Source organism: Spea bombifrons, chromosome 4 (genome assembly GCF_027358695.1).
Source record: "Spea bombifrons isolate aSpeBom1 chromosome 4, aSpeBom1.2.pri, whole genome shotgun sequence".
Classification (NCBI taxonomy): domain Eukaryota; kingdom Metazoa; phylum Chordata; class Amphibia; order Anura; family Pelobatidae; genus Spea; species Spea bombifrons.
The window spans coordinates 5,987,894-6,008,730 of NC_071090.1; the positions used below are offsets into that span (position 1 = coordinate 5,987,894).

At 42.0% G+C, this 20,837-nt stretch overlaps 3 protein-coding genes across 3 annotated transcripts; all 3 read left to right on the forward strand.

The window, feature by feature from the left end:
• Positions 1 to 6,453: 6,453 nt before the first annotated feature.
• Positions 6,454 to 8,289, forward strand: LOC128492922 (gastrotropin-like). The gene is made up of 4 exons (XM_053465687.1): positions 6,454 to 6,600; positions 7,405 to 7,577; positions 7,709 to 7,798; positions 8,167 to 8,289. The coding sequence occupies exons 1-4, from the start codon at positions 6,534 to 6,536 to the stop codon at positions 8,218 to 8,220; spliced, it is 384 nt and encodes a 127-aa protein (XP_053321662.1). The 5' UTR covers positions 6,454 to 6,533; the 3' UTR covers positions 8,221 to 8,289.
• A 2,664-nt stretch (positions 8,290 to 10,953) lies between these two features.
• Positions 10,954 to 12,653, forward strand: LOC128492919 (gastrotropin-like). Its single transcript, XM_053465685.1, has 4 exons — positions 10,954 to 11,100; positions 11,521 to 11,693; positions 11,945 to 12,034; positions 12,545 to 12,653. The coding sequence occupies exons 1-4, from the start codon at positions 11,034 to 11,036 to the stop codon at positions 12,596 to 12,598; spliced, it is 384 nt and encodes a 127-aa protein (XP_053321660.1). The 5' UTR covers positions 10,954 to 11,033; the 3' UTR covers positions 12,599 to 12,653.
• Positions 12,654 to 17,536: 4,883 nt separating this feature from the next.
• Positions 17,537 to 19,071, forward strand: LOC128492923 (gastrotropin-like). Its single transcript, XM_053465688.1, has 4 exons — positions 17,537 to 17,690; positions 17,783 to 17,955; positions 18,515 to 18,604; positions 18,948 to 19,071. The coding sequence occupies exons 1-4, from the start codon at positions 17,624 to 17,626 to the stop codon at positions 18,999 to 19,001; spliced, it is 384 nt and encodes a 127-aa protein (XP_053321663.1). The 5' UTR covers positions 17,537 to 17,623; the 3' UTR covers positions 19,002 to 19,071.
• The last annotated feature ends 1,766 nt before the right edge of the window (positions 19,072 to 20,837 follow it).

Sequence of the window (20,837 nt, forward strand, 5' to 3'; positions counted from 1 at the left end):
CCTTTGGTCTTTCCTGATCATTTTTATCCTGCAAACCATTCCCCATTTTAGTCGCCATCCTTTCTGGAGATGGGGTCTCCAAAACTGTAGACCATTATGAGGTCTGACCAAACATCTGTAAAGAGGCAGAACGACCTCTTCCCGCTACTAATGCCTCTCGCTATATAACCCAGCGCCCTGCTTGCTTTTACCTGGGTCCATTTTATTTTCTCTGGGGAATAAAGCAGAAGCTGAAATGATAATTTTATTGTGATATGTCCCGCGGCGGTGGGTTTCTTCTATCCCTCATTAACCAAATATGTGGTTGTCTGCAAGCTGTTTCTACCCTGGCCCTGCAGACTGCATAGTTAATGTCCCAATTTGAGTCAGACAGTCCCAAATTTCCGGTACTGTCCTGATTTTGTGGGCGGTAGGCATCATGGGACAGCTCAGTAGATCCTCTGATCTCCCCTGACCAGCTCAAGGAGCTGCACAGCCAGCAGAGACCGCTCTGCAGCTGAGCATCATGCTGAGACTCTTCAGGTATAGTGAGCAGGTAGCCCCACCCCTGACATCATTTACTCCAGGCTCTGACCATGCCATTTTGGCCCGGACACTCCCCTCTCTCCGCCTCTAGCCACACCCCCACCACAGGTGTCCCGATTTGGAACATGAAATGTTAGGTGCGTGCCGAGCTGTGGCAGTCTGTTATTAAGGGACATGGCTTTGGTGATATATATATATTATTCTATATCTTGCATTTCACAACCTCCAGTCTTGATGTTAAATGTATGATGCATCTATTTTCTTTCACCTTTTTGTATAATAATATCCAGAGCCCCCGGTGTCAGTCTTTGTGTGGGTGGTGTATCTTGTTTGTCCAGCAGATGGCGCTCTTCTCTTACATGTAATACAATCTACGCTCATCAGACTTGTCACTTGTCCCACCGGTGTAGCTTTATATTACCTGCAGGCATTTACAGAGCTTTAAACTAACAGAAAATAATAGAGGCTGTGTAATAAGCGCAAGAATCAGGTACATACTAGTATGCGCAACATAGGAATTGTTGCACTGCAGAACAGCCTCCCACATTCCATTGGGGTCCCAAAATAATCGCAACATAGGACCCTCACAGCATAGCTCTGCCATTGCCTGAAAAGCAACAGCCTATTCACATAGTTGCCAAGAGTCTTCTGTCTTCTGTACAGTCCTGATGGAGGTACCTATATCCCGAATGCCTGCTGTCCAGATCCTATAGATCATGTGTAACTGAATATTAATTACCAGTGGTCAAATGAGACATTCCCATACCTGGGGACAGTTCGGGTTTGCCCGGGACTCCAGGTGAAGCGCCGCTTCCCCATTGAAAATAGCGCGTGTCCCACGACGGCATGCGCAGACTGGGCAGAGCCAAAATTATGTGGACAGAGCTTGATGATGCGATGTCATTGACAATGTAAAGTGATTATTGCTGTATTGACATCACGCTGATGTCCAGAAAGTGAAATGCTTATGATTGACAATAATGTCAGCTCACATTTGGTGACTTAAATAACCTGCTAAGTAGTTTGCACGAAGAGAAAATCATTAGGAGATGATTTGAGCGAAATAGAGGAAACTATAAAAAAAAGTGACAGCATAAAAATAATAATAGTCATAATACAACAGTTAAATGCAGATAATGTTACACCAGTGGCTTATTAACTTTATAGTCTGCTCATAACAGTTGGTGATCAGCAGTGTAAACAAACAGAATACACAATGGTCCCTCTGTTTAACGATTGCCCAGACTTCAATAAAAGCGAGACATTTGGTCTGTGGTTAGCGAAATCATGTCTTGGCGGAGGGCGAAGTCAATTACCCTGAACAAACTCAATGGGAATAGTCGCCATATGCAGCCTTCAGCACAAAATTATTAAAACAACCTATAGCTTGTGCTCTAAATTTTGCAATTATTGTGTAATCTGGAAATATTTAAAGTTTATCTAAAGAAATCTGAGATTGGTGTCTCAATGTGGCAGAACTAGCATTATCTGATTCATTTTCTCTCCTGGAGTTCTCTCTGTTCTCCTAAGGGAGAAAGAAGAGGGAGGCACAGTGTGATTTTGACTAGGGGTAAAAGTGTATGGAGGAACAGACTTCATTAGCATTGCCATAAAGCGTCAGCTCAGTGTGGTGTTTGAGCAGGGAAAGTCACCCAGAGCTCCACAGCTCTCAAGACCTTCAAAGACTGCAAGGGAGAGCTGGAATGAGAGAGAGGGAGAAGCGGCACTGTTTGCGAGAGGGGGAGAGGGAGCGCTAGAGGTTGCACTGATGGCGGAAAGCTGAACTTACCCTAATTGTTAGGGACCCCCCACACATTTTTCCTACCCTAAAGCTCCATGAGTCCAGAGGGCAAGCGTACCCAACGTAACCCGATGTTTTAGTGAATTGTAAGCAAAAAAACTTCTGATACTTTGTCCTCACGGCACCCTTGCAGATACTCATGGGAACCTGTGTCTCAACCAGGCTTATGCTCCAACTCCACCAGCGAAGCCAAGTTGTTGGTCAGCTCCGAATCAACGAGGGCATTTCATCCAGATCTTCATCCCCTACCAGCATCCCCTAACATGTAAAGCAACCCACTGGGATATAGATTTAGAAACTTAGACCCAGATTATAGCATTGGCACCATGCATATTTATTATTATTATTATTATTATTATTATTATTATTATTATATTTACTTAAGATATCATTTTGAATGAAACATTATCTACTAATGAATGAGTAATGAATGAGTAATGAATGAGTAATTACTAAAAATGAGTAATCTTTCTCAACCTTACATTTTTCTTCTCAATTTGTGATATTTGTACTTTAAATCATCCAAACGATTGCACTGGTGATAAGATAAGCCGTGATAGGAAGGGCATGAGAAGATTTTGTAGCTGATCAGTGAGATTTTATCTTTGGTTAATAAGAATATAAGCATCCCCTATCTAGCTGGCACGATAAAGTAATCTCCTCTTATCTTTCCCCCAGTGTAGGATTTTATTTACCGACTTAACACAAGATGCCCGGCTTATCAACAGATCTATACAACATCTTCAAGAATAACCTTTGTTTTGGGGAGAGTGCATTGTTCTGTCGTTCCGTGTAGTCTTCCTGTTTCAGATCACCTGATAGCGTAAGATAAGTGCTCCATTTTTTTAGATAACGCCGAGATTAAGATAATAGTTAATGAAATATGTAGTCAAGGACGACGGAAGATACTTCTGACATGTGCAAAAGAATATTACCGTGGCGTGGTGTGCATAATATCTAACATTATAGAAATAATTCCATACATGGTTATTTTTTTTGAGAAGTAATAAAATATAATAAAATGTTATAACGTTGGATTTTTCAGCAGATAAGAGCCCCTTGGTCCATGAAGTCTCCCCGCTTTTCCACCTCCTGTAGTGTCTCAAATTTTAGTTGGTCCTCTGGATATTCTGGATAGCCTTGGTTGAGGTTACCTCTACTACTTCTGCTAGACGGCTGTTCCACTTATCCACTCTCGGTGGAGAAATCTTTTCTTACGTTACATCTAAGCGTCTGACATTCTAGTTTGGACTATGACCTATAGTTCTATAATTTAAACTTGTACTGTTGTGTATTAAAGTCACATCCTTTGTGTTTTGTCTTTCCCTCTAGCCCAGTGCTTCTCAACCTTCCTAATGCCGCGACCCTTCAATAGTTCCTCATGTTGTGGTGACCCCCAACCATAAAATTACGTAATTATATATTGTGAAATATGTGTTTTCCGATGGTCTTAGGCGACCCGCGTGAAAGAGACGTTCGACCCCCAAAGGGGTCGCGACCCCGAGGTTGAGAACAGCTGCTCTAGCCGGACAATTTGAGATCCTTCAGTCTTTGCTGGTCGTTTTTACCCGTGTTTGGTAAAGTTGATATCAAAGCTTTTGAGTCTATCTAGGTCTCCTTTTCCTGTAATATACCTGAGAAAAAGACCTAGATAGATCTTGGAAGGTTGCAATTTATTATACTTCAAGTAGAGTGGACAATGTTCTGCAATTCATTTAAAGAGGACCTATCACCAAAGATCATCTATGATCAGTGGTTTCCAACTCCAGTGGGCAAAGCCACGGTTTCAGCCTGTCCATATTCCTGAAATCAATTCGTCGCTCTATATGACAAGCCTGCCAATATAAAACCCAAACGACGGCTGTAGGTGAGGTCAGCCATTGTGCCTATCCTGAAGATCGATCCCTTTTCCACAGAGTTGGCGTTAAAGGAACATTTCACTGTCCAATGGAGCCTTACCAACAAATAACGCATATTAACGTACATTGTCATTGCATTCTGTAATCATTTTGCGTTGGAGCGTCCACGCCTGGTTATCTTGGCTCGGGCCGAGCGCCGTTGTTCTGCAAAACTGGGAAGTTGGACGCAGAGCCGCACCTACATATCAATAGCTTTGGCTTGAAGTCAGATAAAAACCGATAACAATCCCTGCTACCACCGTCTTATCTGCTGCAGAACAATACGAGCAGGGTGTGCTACCCGTCATAAACGGGACCATTAGGAGTAGCCATATTAAATTGCTCCTTCACCGGCATTTAGTAGTAGTAGAGTTGGTGGTAATCCAATGTATTTTGGCCAACCAGATCCCACAAGAGGAAACTATTAAGAATAAATATGGATATATCAGTCACACAAGTAGGGTACAGGCAAAACTAGAACTGAGAGATTAAGACAAACTGATCCATTGGGTAAAAAGGGCCCGGCTCGCAAGCCGGAAAAACTTCTTTCTCCTCTAGACTGGGTGGGGTGTTGAGTTAATTTTACATTTTTTATGACTTTATGAACTTTGATAGCTCCGTCTGTTGTGTAAATGGTGGATGTGTCTGTGCAGCGATAAAGTCTACAGCATTGATCGGGATTTCCACCGGGACACACCAGGTATTATGTATAAAGAAAACCACAAAGTTTGAACGGTGGTCTTATCACTTATAGCAAACAATGGAAACGGCCCAATCAGCAGCAAGATTACATAAATCCCGCTGCGCCCTGCGTGATAAACTAGGGGAAGGAATGGCATGTTATTGTGATTTATTAACTATTATTCAATATCAAAATTCTACCTGCAACTGAATCGGGCCCGGCCGGGAATGATTAAGCCACACGTATCCAGCCACCGGCCCCCTTCCCTGTCTTGCAGGCACTGGAACTGGCGCTGGGGGCTGCCTACATCATGGTAGCCAGAGGGGCCACCACATGGACTTCCAAGGATAAGTGGGGTCTGTCTGCCTACATGAGGAGTGACAGCTATGCATACACACAGCGTGTCCGGCTGTATGTTTAATGTGGATTTAATAATTTATTTATGGAATAGGAAAGTAATACAAACACCAGAAAAACTTATTCAGAATTTATACAAATTTATCCAAAAGTTATAATACACACCATATGGAAGCAAAGGACTTTGTGGGTGCCAAAATAAAATTATTTATTACTGAAATGTTCCATATTTTAAAGAGGGGACAGATCCCTAGCTCTACCTTACGTTTGTTGTCTTTGATTTCAAGGGTTATAGGGTGCCTGATCACACACGGCCTGCCTGTAATCCAGGACCTACACCCGTTATCGGTCTACGAAGCTGTTGTTGTGATCCCTTCATGGAAGCGCTAGGTGTTCTAAAGGTTACAGTCACAAGAATGTAAGCTATATCAACATCTTGTAAAATATCATAAACGATGTTGCATCAGAGCAGTGTGTGCACAATTAGGATTGTCATGAAATCACAGTTCCAATTAATATCCCTCCTAACACCAAATAGCCCTATCTGCCCCACGATTTCTAAAGTCTGCCCTGTCTAGGGGGCATAGACTGAGAATGGGTTATTTTCAAATATTTATGTTCAGTCTCCTCTTGTAGGTGTCCCGACTCCAGATTACAGGCTTAAGTGGTGTTACGTAACCAAAGTCAGAACTATACTTTTCTCAGCCCAAAAGACAACATGACCAAGGCCTCCAAAACTTTAAGGCCAGCGGCCACTAAATTAGGTACGTGTGGCAGCTGGCTTGGTTTACGGAATGTTCTCTTCCACCTCCATGCATCGTTAACATGGAGCATCCAGCTGCATGATGGACACAACCTTCTCCCATGGAGTTGAGGACCATCTCTGCAGAGATGCGGAGGCTGAAGTAAGGATCGGTAGATGGGTTATGGAAGCTTTTTAATCCTAAACTTTTAAGGGAATATTTTCACAAATCTCATTCATTATATTAGTAAGGTTTGCGTAACCATTTTGTTAAGAATGAAATCGCAAGGTGCGAAGGATGATCGTTCTCCAGGTCAAAACCGGCATTTGTCTCTGGATCAATAACACCGATGCCGCTGCTTCCGAGGTCACTGTCCCAAGATTGGCCAGGAATGGACTGATAAGCATCTAAAGATCAGATGTATTCCCCACGAGGGAGGAGTGTGCTGATCGTCGTGTTATAAAAACCCAAGTCGTCTACCTGGTCTTCACATCTCAGCCGGATACCTGACAAGCAAAAAAACCAACATGTCTTTCACTGGGAAATACGAGCTAGAAAACCAGGAGAACTATGATGCTTTTATGAAGCTTATCGGTAACTAATATTTATTTTAACATTAAAAATGTGAATTAAAAATGTAAATGCTTTTTTATTTTATATTTGTCGGCATATTGTGTTTAAAATATATATTTTTTATTTTTTTTCTGTGAATTTGTATTGAATTTGTATCTATGTTATTTATATACATCATGCAGTATGATGTCCTATTCTTCTGCGTCCGTCTTAGTTATAAAACCACATAGAAATCTGAAAGACGTTCGATAGGCCAATCAGGAATGGGGAGGGCAGTTGCATGCTGGGACACATCAACATCTCAGCAGAAAAGACATTAAAATCAAGTGTAATTCAAGTGCCAGCTCCAGTACATTGGGTATTTATTCAATAAAAGCATTTCCAGTAGAAAGTGGTTTTATCCCCATAACAACTAATGGAATGTTCCTGCTGATCGTATCAGTCAGTCGGTTACTATGGTAATAAGACCACGGTTAAAATATTGCCTAACCTGTATGAGTGTTTCTCAAAGAAGCCATGTTTACTGTATCTCTGATCTGTATTTATCGGGTCCCTTGTTGGACCCAGTTATTTAGGGTGCTGTTTCACCCACTTTATAGCATTTTCACAATTAAATTGAATACAACAATGCTATGAACGATAGGTTAATAGGCTAATAGGTTATTGCCATGGAAACCACATTCTGTCCCCCCAAAATGATTTTCTCTTTGATGTTCTTTAGTGAATGACATTCTCCTGTGGTCTCCTCAGATCAGGAAGCCCCAGCTTGTCTTTGATGGATCGTTGTCATTGTTTTTCTCTCCACCATTTTTTTCCCGGCATCAGGTATTCCCGACGACACTATCGAGAAGGGAAGAGATTTCAAGTTCACCACTGAGGTCGTACAGAACGGCAATGACTTCACCTGGTCTCAGATCTACCCGGGGCGCACAATGACCAACAAGTTCACCGTTGGACAAGAGTCCGAGATGGAGACCATGAGTGGCAAAAAGTTTAAAGTAAGTTAAAGTGGGCCCACTTGCCTCAGCGGGTGATAGGATATTTTTTAGGTATTTATAAAGTTAATCATAATGAAGAAGAAGGCTTTATGCGTTTTACTTATTCTAAAATGTTTTTTTTATTGCTACAGGCGACTGTAAAGCTAGAAGGTGGGAAACTGGTGGTGGATTTTGGTAAATACCTTCATACATCAGAGATCGTCGGTGGAAACCTGGTGGAGGTGAGAGAAATTCATTGCTTTCTTCTCTTATAAAGATCACGATTTCCCAGGGTGCTGAGCCTAAAAGCCTAAAACAAACGTATTCTCAAAGAGCCAAAATGCCCAATTTCTAGAAGCGCCATGTGATGTTAGCGGGCATCATGGCTTATTGAGGGCACCAAAAACCACTGTCCAAATGGTCTTAACGATTCACCTCTATATCATTGTCCGTACCCTCTATTCCCATTCTATGAAGCATTTCATTTTCTTTGCAATGGGTGGGCGCCGGTGGTCTACGTACTCAGGTCAAGTCAATAAAGCAGATATATAAAAAAAAATACAAACACGCATATATTAACCTTCACAACCTCTCGTGTTTTTCATTTCAGACGTCTGTCGCTGGTGGCGTTACTTTCAAGAGAACCAGTAAAAAGTTGGCATGAAGAACAAACCTATAGAAATTTTCTTCTGTAAACCATTGGAAAAAAAATAAACTTTTTTTAAGAACCCAATTTGTTCTCTTTCTGTGACTTTATTTAAAAATTGGAATATACTCAATGAGACAATGATAAATAGTGATAACGTGTTCATGGGCTTCTCTGGAAATTGTTGCTAAGGCCCATTTACTGTCCTACTTTTTGCGGGACAGCCCCGATTTTGCCAGTCTTTCGGGACAGAACTTAGTGGGACTCAGAACTGCAATCCTGCGTCCCCAATTTCATAATCAATATTGAGTGCATGCACAGTAGCGCTGCCAGCTTGAGTGACTCTCTACCACCCAAGTTCTCCCTCCCACTCTGGGGGGAAAGTTGGGAGGTATGCTAGTAGACACCTAAAGACAGGGCTTACCTGCCTCATTCCCACCCTGTATTCCTTCTACCGCCCCACCCCCATACTTGCAATGGGGTCACTCTGTCCCAAAATCCAGAAAGGACCATTTGAGCTCCAAAGCCAGTAACCATCCAGACATGAATAGCAGGCTGCTAGAGCCCAGATCTCAAGTAGCAGGCCTCCAAGGGCCAATGGCGGCGCCCATGACAGATCAGAGACGCTGCTTGTTCCGGCCCCATACACAGCTAGCAGTTGTAGCCCACTGATCACTAGTATTAGGTTCAATGAAGACCCGTAAGTGCTATCTGGTTGCTGGTAAGAAAGCAAAACTGACAAAGCCGCAGTTAACGTGGGAAAGGCTGCCTTTTCTTGCCTTGATAACTTAGATCGCCAGATAAGCTTATCTGGGTTTTTGATAAGGTCTTTGACACCAATGCCATAGATCTTCGATCACTGAGTTGTTAAATCCAAGGACAGGTTACTCTATTTTTTTAAGCTGGCAACACACGCAGTAATAAAGCGGAGCCCCGGGGACTGTGTCACGTAGTGTCCTCATTACTGATGAACGGGGACAATTAAGACCCCTATGTAATGGTTTGTAATATTCTGCATTTTGCAGTTCTGAAAACTAAAGAAATCCATACAACTGCATGCGAAATTCCCTCAAGATTGTAAGCTCTTGCGAGCCGGGCTCTCTACACCTAATGTATCGGTTTGTCTTTGTCAATTCTCACCTTGTCAGACCCCTTGAATATATGTATGGTGAGAAGTGCTGGGTAAATTGTTGGCGCTATATAAATAAAAGATAATAAAGTGGGTGTCCATCACAAATAGAAAAATTGAGAACTTTGACCACATGGTATGATCTCAAAAAAAAGTGTTAGCTCACGTGTGTCGTTGCAGAGAAATACTCTCCATGAGCAAATTAAACTGACATATTTATCTTAAACGTTGATGTCATGGAAGCTGACATCAGTGGTAAGTTCCTGTCCTGAAGTTCTCTCCCTTCTCCTTCTTCCCACCGTTACGAAGGCTGCCTCAGCCAGTCAATAACAATCAGCAACTTAACAATGGCGGAGAGATAACTGGGTGTAAAGATGGCTGCTCTCATGGTACACACATAGGGTGGGTTTTTATACATTATATGTGTTTATTTGTCATACAGATCTGTTAAATGCAGGATTTGGGACAAGTGACAGACGGGCTTCAGGCAACATCCAGATCTATCACCCCCGACCCGCTTGATTGAGGTTATTTAGAACACACGTATAAAATAAAAGACAGCACAGAATACAAACAGCAACAGCTTGACAAGTTTATACAGATGTGTACAGTCAATAATAATAAAAACCTATTCCCCCCACAGGGGGATACCCAGCCCCTTCCTTCCCTCCCTGGCCAAAGCCTAAAGACGGTCGGAGGAGGGTACCCACCGAAGCCTTCAAGAAGGGGATTGTGACGGTTCCTAGAGTCCCCCTACTCCTCTGCTATTGTTGCTGTTGGCGGAGAGGGACAACCTGAGGTCCCTGGTCGGCCCGTCACAGGGGTGGCAGCCAAAAACCACACCCCCCCCAATGAAGATGTCCTGTTTTTCTTTCCTGAAATGTGGGTGGCATGCCAATGGGCAGACTCTTGGCCTTTGCCAACTGACGTTCCCTTTTAATCACAGGCTAAGGTGGCTGCTTCAGCCATGTTTTCCAGGACTCATGTACATACACACCTTACATGTGCTGCCCCCATGTGGGGGGGGGAATAAACTCACAGAAGGGAAGTAATTACTCTTTTATAGATCGCACATACTGGCAAGTAGCACGCGGCCGCTTGTGTCCACGCGTTCACTGCAACACCCGGTCTGGTGCTGGAGCGGTATCGGGGGCATTTTCCTGGCATGCCGGATGAGCAGGTAGTACATGTTGGTCCGCCCCACGTGTCCATGTCTGGCAACAAAATAGCTGATACAGACACCCTAGCCCCCACCTGGCATGATATCCGTGTTGTAAACCAGTTTCAAAATTAACCCCCCTCCAGAATAGTAAATAGTAATACGTCTCTGACCCTTTTGGGTTTATCATAAATTTTGAGCATGAAACTTGCCATTTTATTTGATTCCAAATCAAAATCCTCTTTCACGGTTTATTATACGTGTGCAGGTTTTTTTTTTGATGCAATATAATCCGAGAGGAAATTTCCACTGTCTCAATAAAGGTTACTACATCCGAGAGCGAGTTAAGCATTCGTGTCTTGGGGTCAATAACACGAACAGCGATGATTCATCAGATTGCTGAGCGAGGGTTGGCCGGTAACGAGGAGAGACACCGGTATGGGTGATGGGTGTAGGCTGGGGGGGGGGGAGTCTAGCCTCCTATATAAGCCGGTGGATGCCTCAACCTCTCATCTCACCCGGATACCCGACAGCAACGCAAACATGTCTTTCACTGGGAAATACGAAGTGGAGTCGCAGGAGAACTATGACGCTTTCATGAAGATTATCGGTAAGGGCCGTAGCTGCGCATGTCATTTTTACATGGCTAGAAATACATTTATTGTCATTTATTCAATATAACCACATTTTCAACGTGCGGCTTAGGATAATGGGATTTATCGCAACCCTGATTTATGAGTCCTATATACCAAGGGAGGAGTAGCCATCATCTGATTAGTTTAAGATTCAAATCATCATATTTTTTATGGTCTACAGTAATTTTTTTGTTACATAATTGGGGGTCTAGGATAGAATCTGTACGAATTTATGTTGTATGAAAAAAATAAGATTTTTTTTTTTACTAATAAAAAATAAGCATTTTTTAACTGATAAATCTTATACTTTTAAAGTAGCCGACAATGTAGCATTATTATTAATGTATCTTTTTAATATTGCAATTGATTTTTTTCCCCCCCTTTTTCGGTATTAGGTATCCCTGCAGAAACTATCGAGAAGGGAAGAGATTTCAAGTTCACCACAGAGGTCGTGCAGAATGGAAATGACTTCGCCTGGTCTCAGATCTACCCGGGACGCACAATGACCAACAAGTTCTCCGTAGGACAAGAAGCCGAAATGGAGACCATGAGTGGAAAGAAATTCAAGGTAAGTGTCTAATAAAAAACCTTATTAGAGCCCGGCAAGCCTCATAAACTAAGACCCCATCTATAGTTATTTTATTAATTACTTAATTAATTAATACTAATAATTTCCTGAGAACCCTAGGTTAAGATGACTTCTCCTATGGTATACATATTAGCTTTTTTTCTATTTTTTTTTGTTTGTTTTAATCTATAATTCCATAATTTTTTCTATAATTTTCCAAAATTAAATTCCAAAAAATATTATTTTTCTAGGCGACGGTTAGACTTGAAGGGGGGAAGTTGGTGGTCGACTTGGACCGATACCGCCATACATCGGAGATTGTTGACGGAAAGCTGGTGGAGGTGAGTGTATTTCCCTTCACATTGTAGATGTTGGTTTGAAAATCCATGGGCTAAACCTTCCAAAATAAAGTAAATGTCATATAAAGGTCCTGATTCTATTCATTAGACAATTAAAAGTATCCAGAGCCTTCCTGGACTCCCCCAAAAATCTTAATGAATAATAATAATAATTATTATTATCTACCTGCAATACCTCGACCTCTCTTGGGGGCCGGAAGATGATATATGTCACCCTGGAGCATACATGTGACCTCACGTCACTGTGATGACATCATAGGGCATAGCTCCTTCTTTCATGATGCCCTTGAGCCGAAATTCTGTTCTAGAGCCACTTTCATAAAGAAGATGAGCCTGAGCTGTGGCCAGTAGATTAAATACTGCTTGGGAAAACGTGAATTATAAGAGCCACTCATTTAACTGAAAAAACTGCAATTCTCTCTGTTTGAAAAACTACCTTTTTAGTAAATGATGTAACAATGAGTGAAAATGATTATTATTTTTTTCTTTCAGATATCGGAGGCTGGAGGCGTAGCCTTTAAGAGAATCAGTAAAAGGGTGGCATAAGCAAGATAATATTATTTTATGTTAATAAATTCAAATAAATGCTTGAATATCATCATTCGGCTTCTGTGTCTTTATAACTCGCTCATTATTATGGAAACACGAATAAAGAACATCTAGCAACAAATATTCCCACAAGCACCGGGTAATTTGCAGAGTTTGATCCTGAGTCTCAGGGTATTTGCCCCAATCACAGGGTCTCAAGGTGGGGAAGGGGGAAAATCTCAGGGTCACACATTCATCGGCTTACTCATTTATACTCTTTATGAATCTGACAATCTCTAAGGCTCCTAACTAATGCATTTGGTTCAAAGTATGTTATGGTTGTATATCCCTGCTTGAAAGCAGGTGACTCAATCTTGGCGTTCAGCAGTGAGGATGGCAGCTGCAGAGGGGGCTACTATGGGAACTGCCCTGTTTCAGGCCTAGAGTGGCCCCCAAGCTAAATAAACCACGGGTTCCTCACCCTTCTGTGTTCTGAGCCTGGTCCTATTGTGCATGAAACCCGTTTCCACCAAGGTTGGAGTTTTTTGAGCTCCTCCAAAGGTGCCTTTTAATAAATTGGGATTTCTATCCATGAATGACATAGCGGGGCCCACTTTGAACAAAGAATGCTTATTCTCCCATGTCCTATCAGCCATACCCGCGCCGCTTCTTCTTGGGTCTCCGGGTCACAGTATGGAACCTCGGAGTCGCCGGAGCGGTGTTGCAGCACTCCCATCTCCTCGCCCACTTCCCCTCCTAATATGGCGTCAGCGGGACCTCCTGCAACGTCGGTGGGGCCGCCCACTGACTCACAGGATTGGGCACTGATGTCGGGGAGCCCTCCTACCTGCATCCCGCAACGGGGGGGGGGGGCTCTGGGTAGTTCCCAGGAATGCCTATAAACTAAATATAAAGGAAAGTTAGGGTGACAAATATAGGGGACGGTTCTTGGACTGAGACCTCTGTCCCTGGACCCGTCCCTCGAAGATGATGTAAAAGAAAAATATATTTAAAAGCTTCCTTTTTTTATTAAATGCTGTTAAATATGTCTAGCTTCTTTTCTAATACCTCAACAGACAATTTATTTTATTGACTGCCACCCTTAAGGGTATTTTCCGTGGTATTGATTGGTGGCACCTCGTTATTATGGATTTCATTATTTGTGCCAAAGGACAAAATGAATGAAAGGTTTGCTTATTATACGAGGACCGGTGAGATCATGTTCAAAAAGTGCAAAGGGCCACGTGACTGCCTTTACACGGGGCCCTTGGATAGGAGTTAATTGGAAACGGGGCATCGTAAAAACTCATGCATACAACTATATACCCCATACAACTTAGTATGAAATAAATGTTTGTGTTTGCAAGATAAAAAAGTATGGTGGCAGATTTGGACCTATATAGAGTATTAATTTGCACCATTGAATGACTTTTTTCCCGGATAGTTTATATGTATTGTAATGTCTGACTCTTATGTAAGCGCTGCGTAGATTGTTGGCGCTATGTAAATAAAAGCTGATAATAATAATAATAATGATAATGATATACATACCTGGGAACTCTCAGGGTTTTGCCGCTTATACTGGTCCATTTCCCCCTTTAAACAGCGGTGTGTTGTGCGATTTCAGTGGGAACGGCCACCAACATCAGTAGGACTGCCAGCGACATCAATGGGGCCGTCCACTGATGTCAGCAGGACTTCCTGCCCGAATCCTGGGGGCTCCCAAAACATTCCTTGGCCCAGTGGGCCAATAGCCAAGAGCTCCACACACGCACCCAATCTGCTGTTCCTGAATATGCTCAGCCACACAGTACATGAGTATAAAACCGTAGCATGCTGGCGCGTATATCAAGCCGTCAGCCGCACTTATGTCATCAGGGGGCCGCTGGCCTTAAAGTGCCAGGGACGACTCGTCATCGCCAGGGCAGCTCTGCCTCCTTTACGGCATTAACATTCAAAGCTCAAAAAGATTAACCTTAACTAGTTTGGGCTTCACAGGCATGGGTGATATTCACATTTTCTCAAACTGAGGGCATCAAAACATTATTATCTTCTGAAAACAGGATATGGGGCCCTTACTAATGAAAATGTCGTTCTGCTTGGAATAAAACTGTTTTAGCCAGGAGTCCTGGCTAAAAGTCAGACAGGCCGATATTCCGTACTTCAATACAGTAATTTATTAAAAGTCACATATCGCCAAACATGGGACCTTTTCCCCACAGACTATGGGAGAAGCGCCGCTCCCGCCGTCTCTGGTGGCCACCTCTGGGTGGCGGGAAGTGAGGTCCCCACTACCCACCCATTTTCCCCTTAAATGGGGGGGGTGTCCCGCCATTTAAGCAGCAGGAACACCCACTGACGTCAGTGGGATCACCCGCAACGTCAGGGGGAACGCCCACCAATGTCAGCAGGAAGTCCTGGCTGCATCCAGCAAGGGGGTTCCAGGTATCCGGAGCCTAAAGGTTTCCTGCTCACCTATTGGTAATAAAAACCAGAATGTGGGTATAGACCTAACACCGCTGGAACAGAACTGACTTGGGGGAGTAGATCCCGTTAGGAGATGATTTGGGCTAAACACATCTCTTACATGGCAAATAACTGGGAGTGGGGCAAATGCATATGCAGAACCCCACCATGCATTTATAAGGGGGATAGCTATAAAATGTAAAGGGACCCCTCAGCTATCATATGCATTAAAGTGCATGTGTGTACCCTTCAGGTCAGCGAGGTAATAAGACCCTTATCAATAAACATATCAATGTGAATATGGTTTAATCAACAAAGAAATTACAAAATTCCACTTTTTTGTGTAGTCATCAATTTTTATTCCAAAGTTGCTCCTTCGCTGACACTTGCTGAGTTGGGTGTTACTGCTTTATAGCCCCAGTGGGGTTAAGGCAAGTTTTGTAGACGTCTGTTTCAAAGCCATAAAACCTTGCTAAGTATAGTATTATTGTAAAAGCATATAATCCTCCTTATCATTTCTGCAAAAGAACCCAGAGGTTATTGCTTGGCCCTCTATGAGTTCATTCCTTCCGCGGCCAATAATAAGACTAAGAAAATAAACCCTCCTTGTTGAGAGAAAAAAAATATAAAAATATTTATAAAAATAGATTAAAGGTATAGGAAAAATGTATATGCTTTCCAATTTTATTTTGACCTGTCTCCCTTAATCTGTAGGCTTACACTGCTCGTAAACCATCCAGGGCACATGTATATTAAGGGAGGTGTCCCCCTAGTCTTTTAATTGTCATTAATTAGTTTAGTGATCATTAAAATCATGCCCTCCCACCCCAAAATGTTTTTGATTTGAATGCAATGAAATACCCCCCTCCTAAATCCACTTGTGTGACCCCCTGGCATTTACCTTGGCGTTGAGCATATATCTTCATTACTTGCACCCTCTAGTGGCCGTCCAGTGAATAGCAATGTTGTCTGATGTCATATTCCAGATATGACATCAGTGAGATTGAGAGTATAGTTAATTTATAGAGCACCAGTAGAGTCCATAGCAGTATTAGATCTGTGCTGGAGAATCTATGTGGACGGCGTCTGCAGATAGCTTGCTGCCTCTCTCGGACTTACACAAGGTCTGGGCCAAGTCATGCCCCAAAATCACCTTTGATGTCTGCCTGTCACTTAAATCATTGAAATCCAGGCCTCTCTCAACCTGGACCCCTTTTTTTACTTTCCCTACCATTAATCCTCTTTAAAGCATTTCTCTTATACGTAACGGTGGATCCATGCTTGGTACTCTACTGATCCTGCCGTATTTAGCATTTCTGAAGTCCGCTTACATCTCAGAACTTTGACTTGCGTTCATCCTTAGTCTAGACCAGGGATGTCCAACCTGCGGCCCTCCAGCTGCTGCAGGACTACATCTCCCATACTCCTCAGCCAGCCCCTTAGCTGAAAGAGCATTGTGGGAGATGTAGTCCTGCAGCAGCTGGAGGACCGCAGGTTGGACACCCCTGATCTAGACGTTAGATTAAACCAAAAACTTTTACGCTGGAGATATCTCCTTCATCATCTTTACTCTTACATGGTTTCTGGATTACTTAAATCTCCACCTAAATACCATCCCCATCGCCCCTTCTTCTGATGATTTGAACCTCCTTTCTTTGTTCTCTATTATGCATCACTTCTTTACTGTCCAGATCCTTCTCCATGTTCCTTCTCACCTTCTGACTTTTTGTTGAATTCCTCTTTTTACCTTATTCTCTCCATTTCTCTATTCAAATCTCCTTAACTTTTTTTATCCTTTACGGAAAGAGGACAGATGTCAAGATTCTACACCGTCCGTGACGTTCCTGGATCATCAGGGGCATGGGAAAAGTTACAAACATGACTTCTTCTGGAATACGCATAATCCGAGGAACATCATAGTTCCTAAGTAAACTCCAGGCACACAAGAAAATGAATCCGCCATAATCCATGATCTTCCAATGCAGTCCAAGGACCCTTACCCTTAGTTGCCCCTTTGCTTTACACGTTCCTGATATAATATATATGATATATGAGCAATAATATGTTAAACTCTACCTATAGCAGAAATATTCTCCACTCCTGGCCAGCTCACCTTCTTAGTTCTCTCATTTACCCCATGTCATTGTAAATCACCTGTTACTGTAAAAATCTGTTATAAGACTGTTATCACAATATTAAAGGTGGCATAAAATGGGACTTCAATATTAAAGTGATATTGTAAGAAATAAATGAAATACAAAAAATAGCAGAAATATTCAGATTGCAAAATGTAGACCAAAATTATTTTTAAGATGATCAAAATGATCTCAGATGAACTTTCCACCCGGAGCGTGATTTTATAACCACTTGAACCTGGTGTTTGCCTGCAGGTCAGTAACACTGTTACAACGATCTTATCAGATCCTCTGCACAATTCAGAGATTTCCGATGATAAAGCCTAGGGGTGGAGCGAGAGACGACGTGGTATAAAATCCACAAGCCTTCCAGCCTTACTGCACTCACTGATCGACCCATCTCCGGTTTGTCCAGCTTTCTACAAACATCTGCAATAACATCATGGCCTTCGCCGGGAAATACGAAGTAGACTCCCAGGAAAACTACGAGGCTTTTATGAAACTTCTTAGTAAGAAACGACCTTATGGACCTGCGGTTTCTCGTTGGGGGGATGTATAGATATTTCCAGCTAATAATGTATATTTTTGAACTTTGTCTCAGGTATCCCCGATGAAAAAATCCAGAAGGGAAAAGATTTCAAGTATACTACAGAAGTCGTCCAGAACGGCAATGACTTCACGTGGTCTCAGATTTATCCGGGGTTCACTTTGACCAACAACTTCACCATAGGCCAAGAGTCCGAGATGGAAACCATGGGTGGCAAAAAGTTTAAGGTAATTTGCTCCCTGAGAACCTAATGAATGCTATGATATAGACAAAGTATCTGATGATGCTACAGAGACAGGACCTCGATGGCCAACTGAGTGCCAGCGCCTAGCCAACTGTCTGGTCAAAGTGCTGTTGTCCTAAATGTACACCAACCTATAACTATATCGCACCTTATCTTGTATTTGTGACACTTTAGACACTGCCGAGAGACCCCTCTTGCCCCCAGTAAGGGTTATTTGATTAAAAAGTGATCGTCACAGCTGTTTTAATGAGGGTGATAAACAGTAGACTATTATCCATACTAAGCACATGCCTAGGGGCCTCCGGTGGTCTAATGGACAATCTGCTGGCATACATCCATTGGCTGAACAGCTGGAATCCTTTAATACTTAAGTCTATTGTTACAACAAAGTAATAATGACCTATTGGAAAAAATGGGTAATCACCATATTTTGCTATTTTGTTTAATTTTATACAGAAAATCTTAAAGGTTTGATATTGTGTAAAAAAGAGCACAATTTATAGCTTTTGTAATATATTCATCTGATGTCAATTTAATTGCAGACAACCGTAAGACTAGAAGGTGGAAAGATTACAGTGGATTTTCCTAACTACCACCATACTGCCGAAATTGTTGGTGGAAACCTGGTTGAGGTAAGATGATGTTTCAATAGTTTAGAGGACAATATCTGCTGGTAGGAATGGATTTAGATGTTTATTTGATCATAGAACCTTAAGTTAATATAAGTTCCACTCATAGAGACGTTGGAAGGTTCTGCTACGTGTCTACTACCCTATGTCAAAAAGTAATATTCTCTTATATCTCAACCATCCACTATCTAACTTCAAATGTTCAGATGGAGATCTCATCTATCTCTATCGAAATGTCAAACTTTCACATTAGAATTTGGTCACATGTAGGATACATTCTCCATAACTAAACTTTACAAACTCCATTATTGAAGTGACATTTTTATTTCTTTTTGTCTTTTTGCAGATCTCACAAGCTGGTGGAGTGGTCTTCAAAAGAGTTAGCAAAAAGGTGGCATAAAATGGGACTTCAAGCATCACATCACTTGCCATGCCTTCCTTTGAAACAAATAAACATTGTTTGCTTAATATATTTTTGTTGCGTACGTTTCTTTAATGATGTTAAGGAGAACGTTGATGACCATACGGATCCTCCATGAGAAATGCATGGTCTTGGTCTTAGAAGGTCCTAGGCTGTCCATCACATTCCTGCTCCTCTTCTCTCCTTCATCGATTTTGTCTATAAGACTCACATTTTTACTTCTTACATTTCTTTCCTAGTTTCTCTTTAGGAAGCCTTTGGTCGTTTTTCAGCAGAAATCTTATCTAAACTACATTTCAGCAGGTCATAAAAGGTCCTCCTAGTCTCCTAGGTCATCTTTATCACTCTATTATATTTCCACCTGCCAATTCTTAATATTTTATCCTATTTTTTCCTATAATATTCTCTAAATATTAAAAAAAAAACATGTCTAGGCTTCAAATCCAGCTTCACATTGTTCTACAGGTTCACATCTAGCTTCACACAACGCTATTGGGACCTCCACAACCTTCTTACAATGTTCTCGACAGGTATAACACAAGGACATCTGAACCCCGCACACAGCAGATTGTTAGCATAAAGCTTTTTGTTGTAAAAGGATTCTTTACATAGATTGCAGATTGACGAAACACCAGGTTACGTCATTCCAGGCTGACCTTCAGGACCTGCTTTGGGTCACATGACCATAAAATGTTCCTGGCAAAAATGATGAATGGGGCGATATTTTACATGATTAAATAATTATATCTAGGAAATGTTCAGGCATTCAATAATGTATAAGAAAGTGTCTCATTCTGCACTATACAGGGTGCGTGCTCATGAATGGTCAGTAACATCTTCTTTTGGCAGTTTGTCCCGGGCCATGGACCTTTCATAACCCTGCTGAAAATCAGAATTGCAGCTACAACACAATAACAGCGATCAGATTAACTTCTTCTTGGCAGTAGGATCCTTTCAAATCAACATTAACATCCTTAACGAATAATTGGGGTTTTAAAGCTTGGCAATTATCTAATTGTACAAACCTTTTCAGCTTGCAAATTCTATCAGCAGCCTGAGATATTCCAGCGCAGATGATGAATAATAAGGAAATTACTTGACCAGAACTCTGAGTCACAATAGCTACTCCTAAGAGCTGTCAGACACACAGAGAAAAAATAATACAGTAAATAATACTTGGTAAAAGCAGAAAGGAGGATGAGTATTGGAACAATTGTTTCATGTTCTTTCTTACCTTCAAACATGGTCTTAAATTATGATCTCATATTATTAACCACCTTGATCTCAATTGTACTTTTGGATTTCCATGTTTATCTATTATACATTATATTGACAAAAGTATTGGGACACCTGACCACTACACCAACAGGTGTTGGAAGCATAGCGTTGTCCAACATTTTGGACAACACTATGCTTCTAACTTTGTGGGAACTGTTTGGGGAAGACGCTTTTCTCTTCCAGCATGACTGCCCCAGCGCACAAAGCACGGTCCATAAGGAGAAGGTTGGATGAGTTTGGGGTGGAAGAACTTGACCGGCCGCACAGAGCCCTGACCTCAACCCCATCGAACACATTTGGGATGAACCGGAACGGAGATTGCGAGTCGGACGTCTCGTCCAACATCAGTGTCTGACCTCACAAATGCTCTACTGGATGAATGGGCCAAAATTCCCAGAGAAACGCCCCAAATTCTTGTGGAAAGCCTTCCCAGAAGAGTGGAAGCCGTTACAGCTGCAAAGGGGGAACCAACTTCATATTAATTATGTATTTAGAATGCAATGTCATCAAAGTCCCTGTTGGTGTAATGGTCAGGTG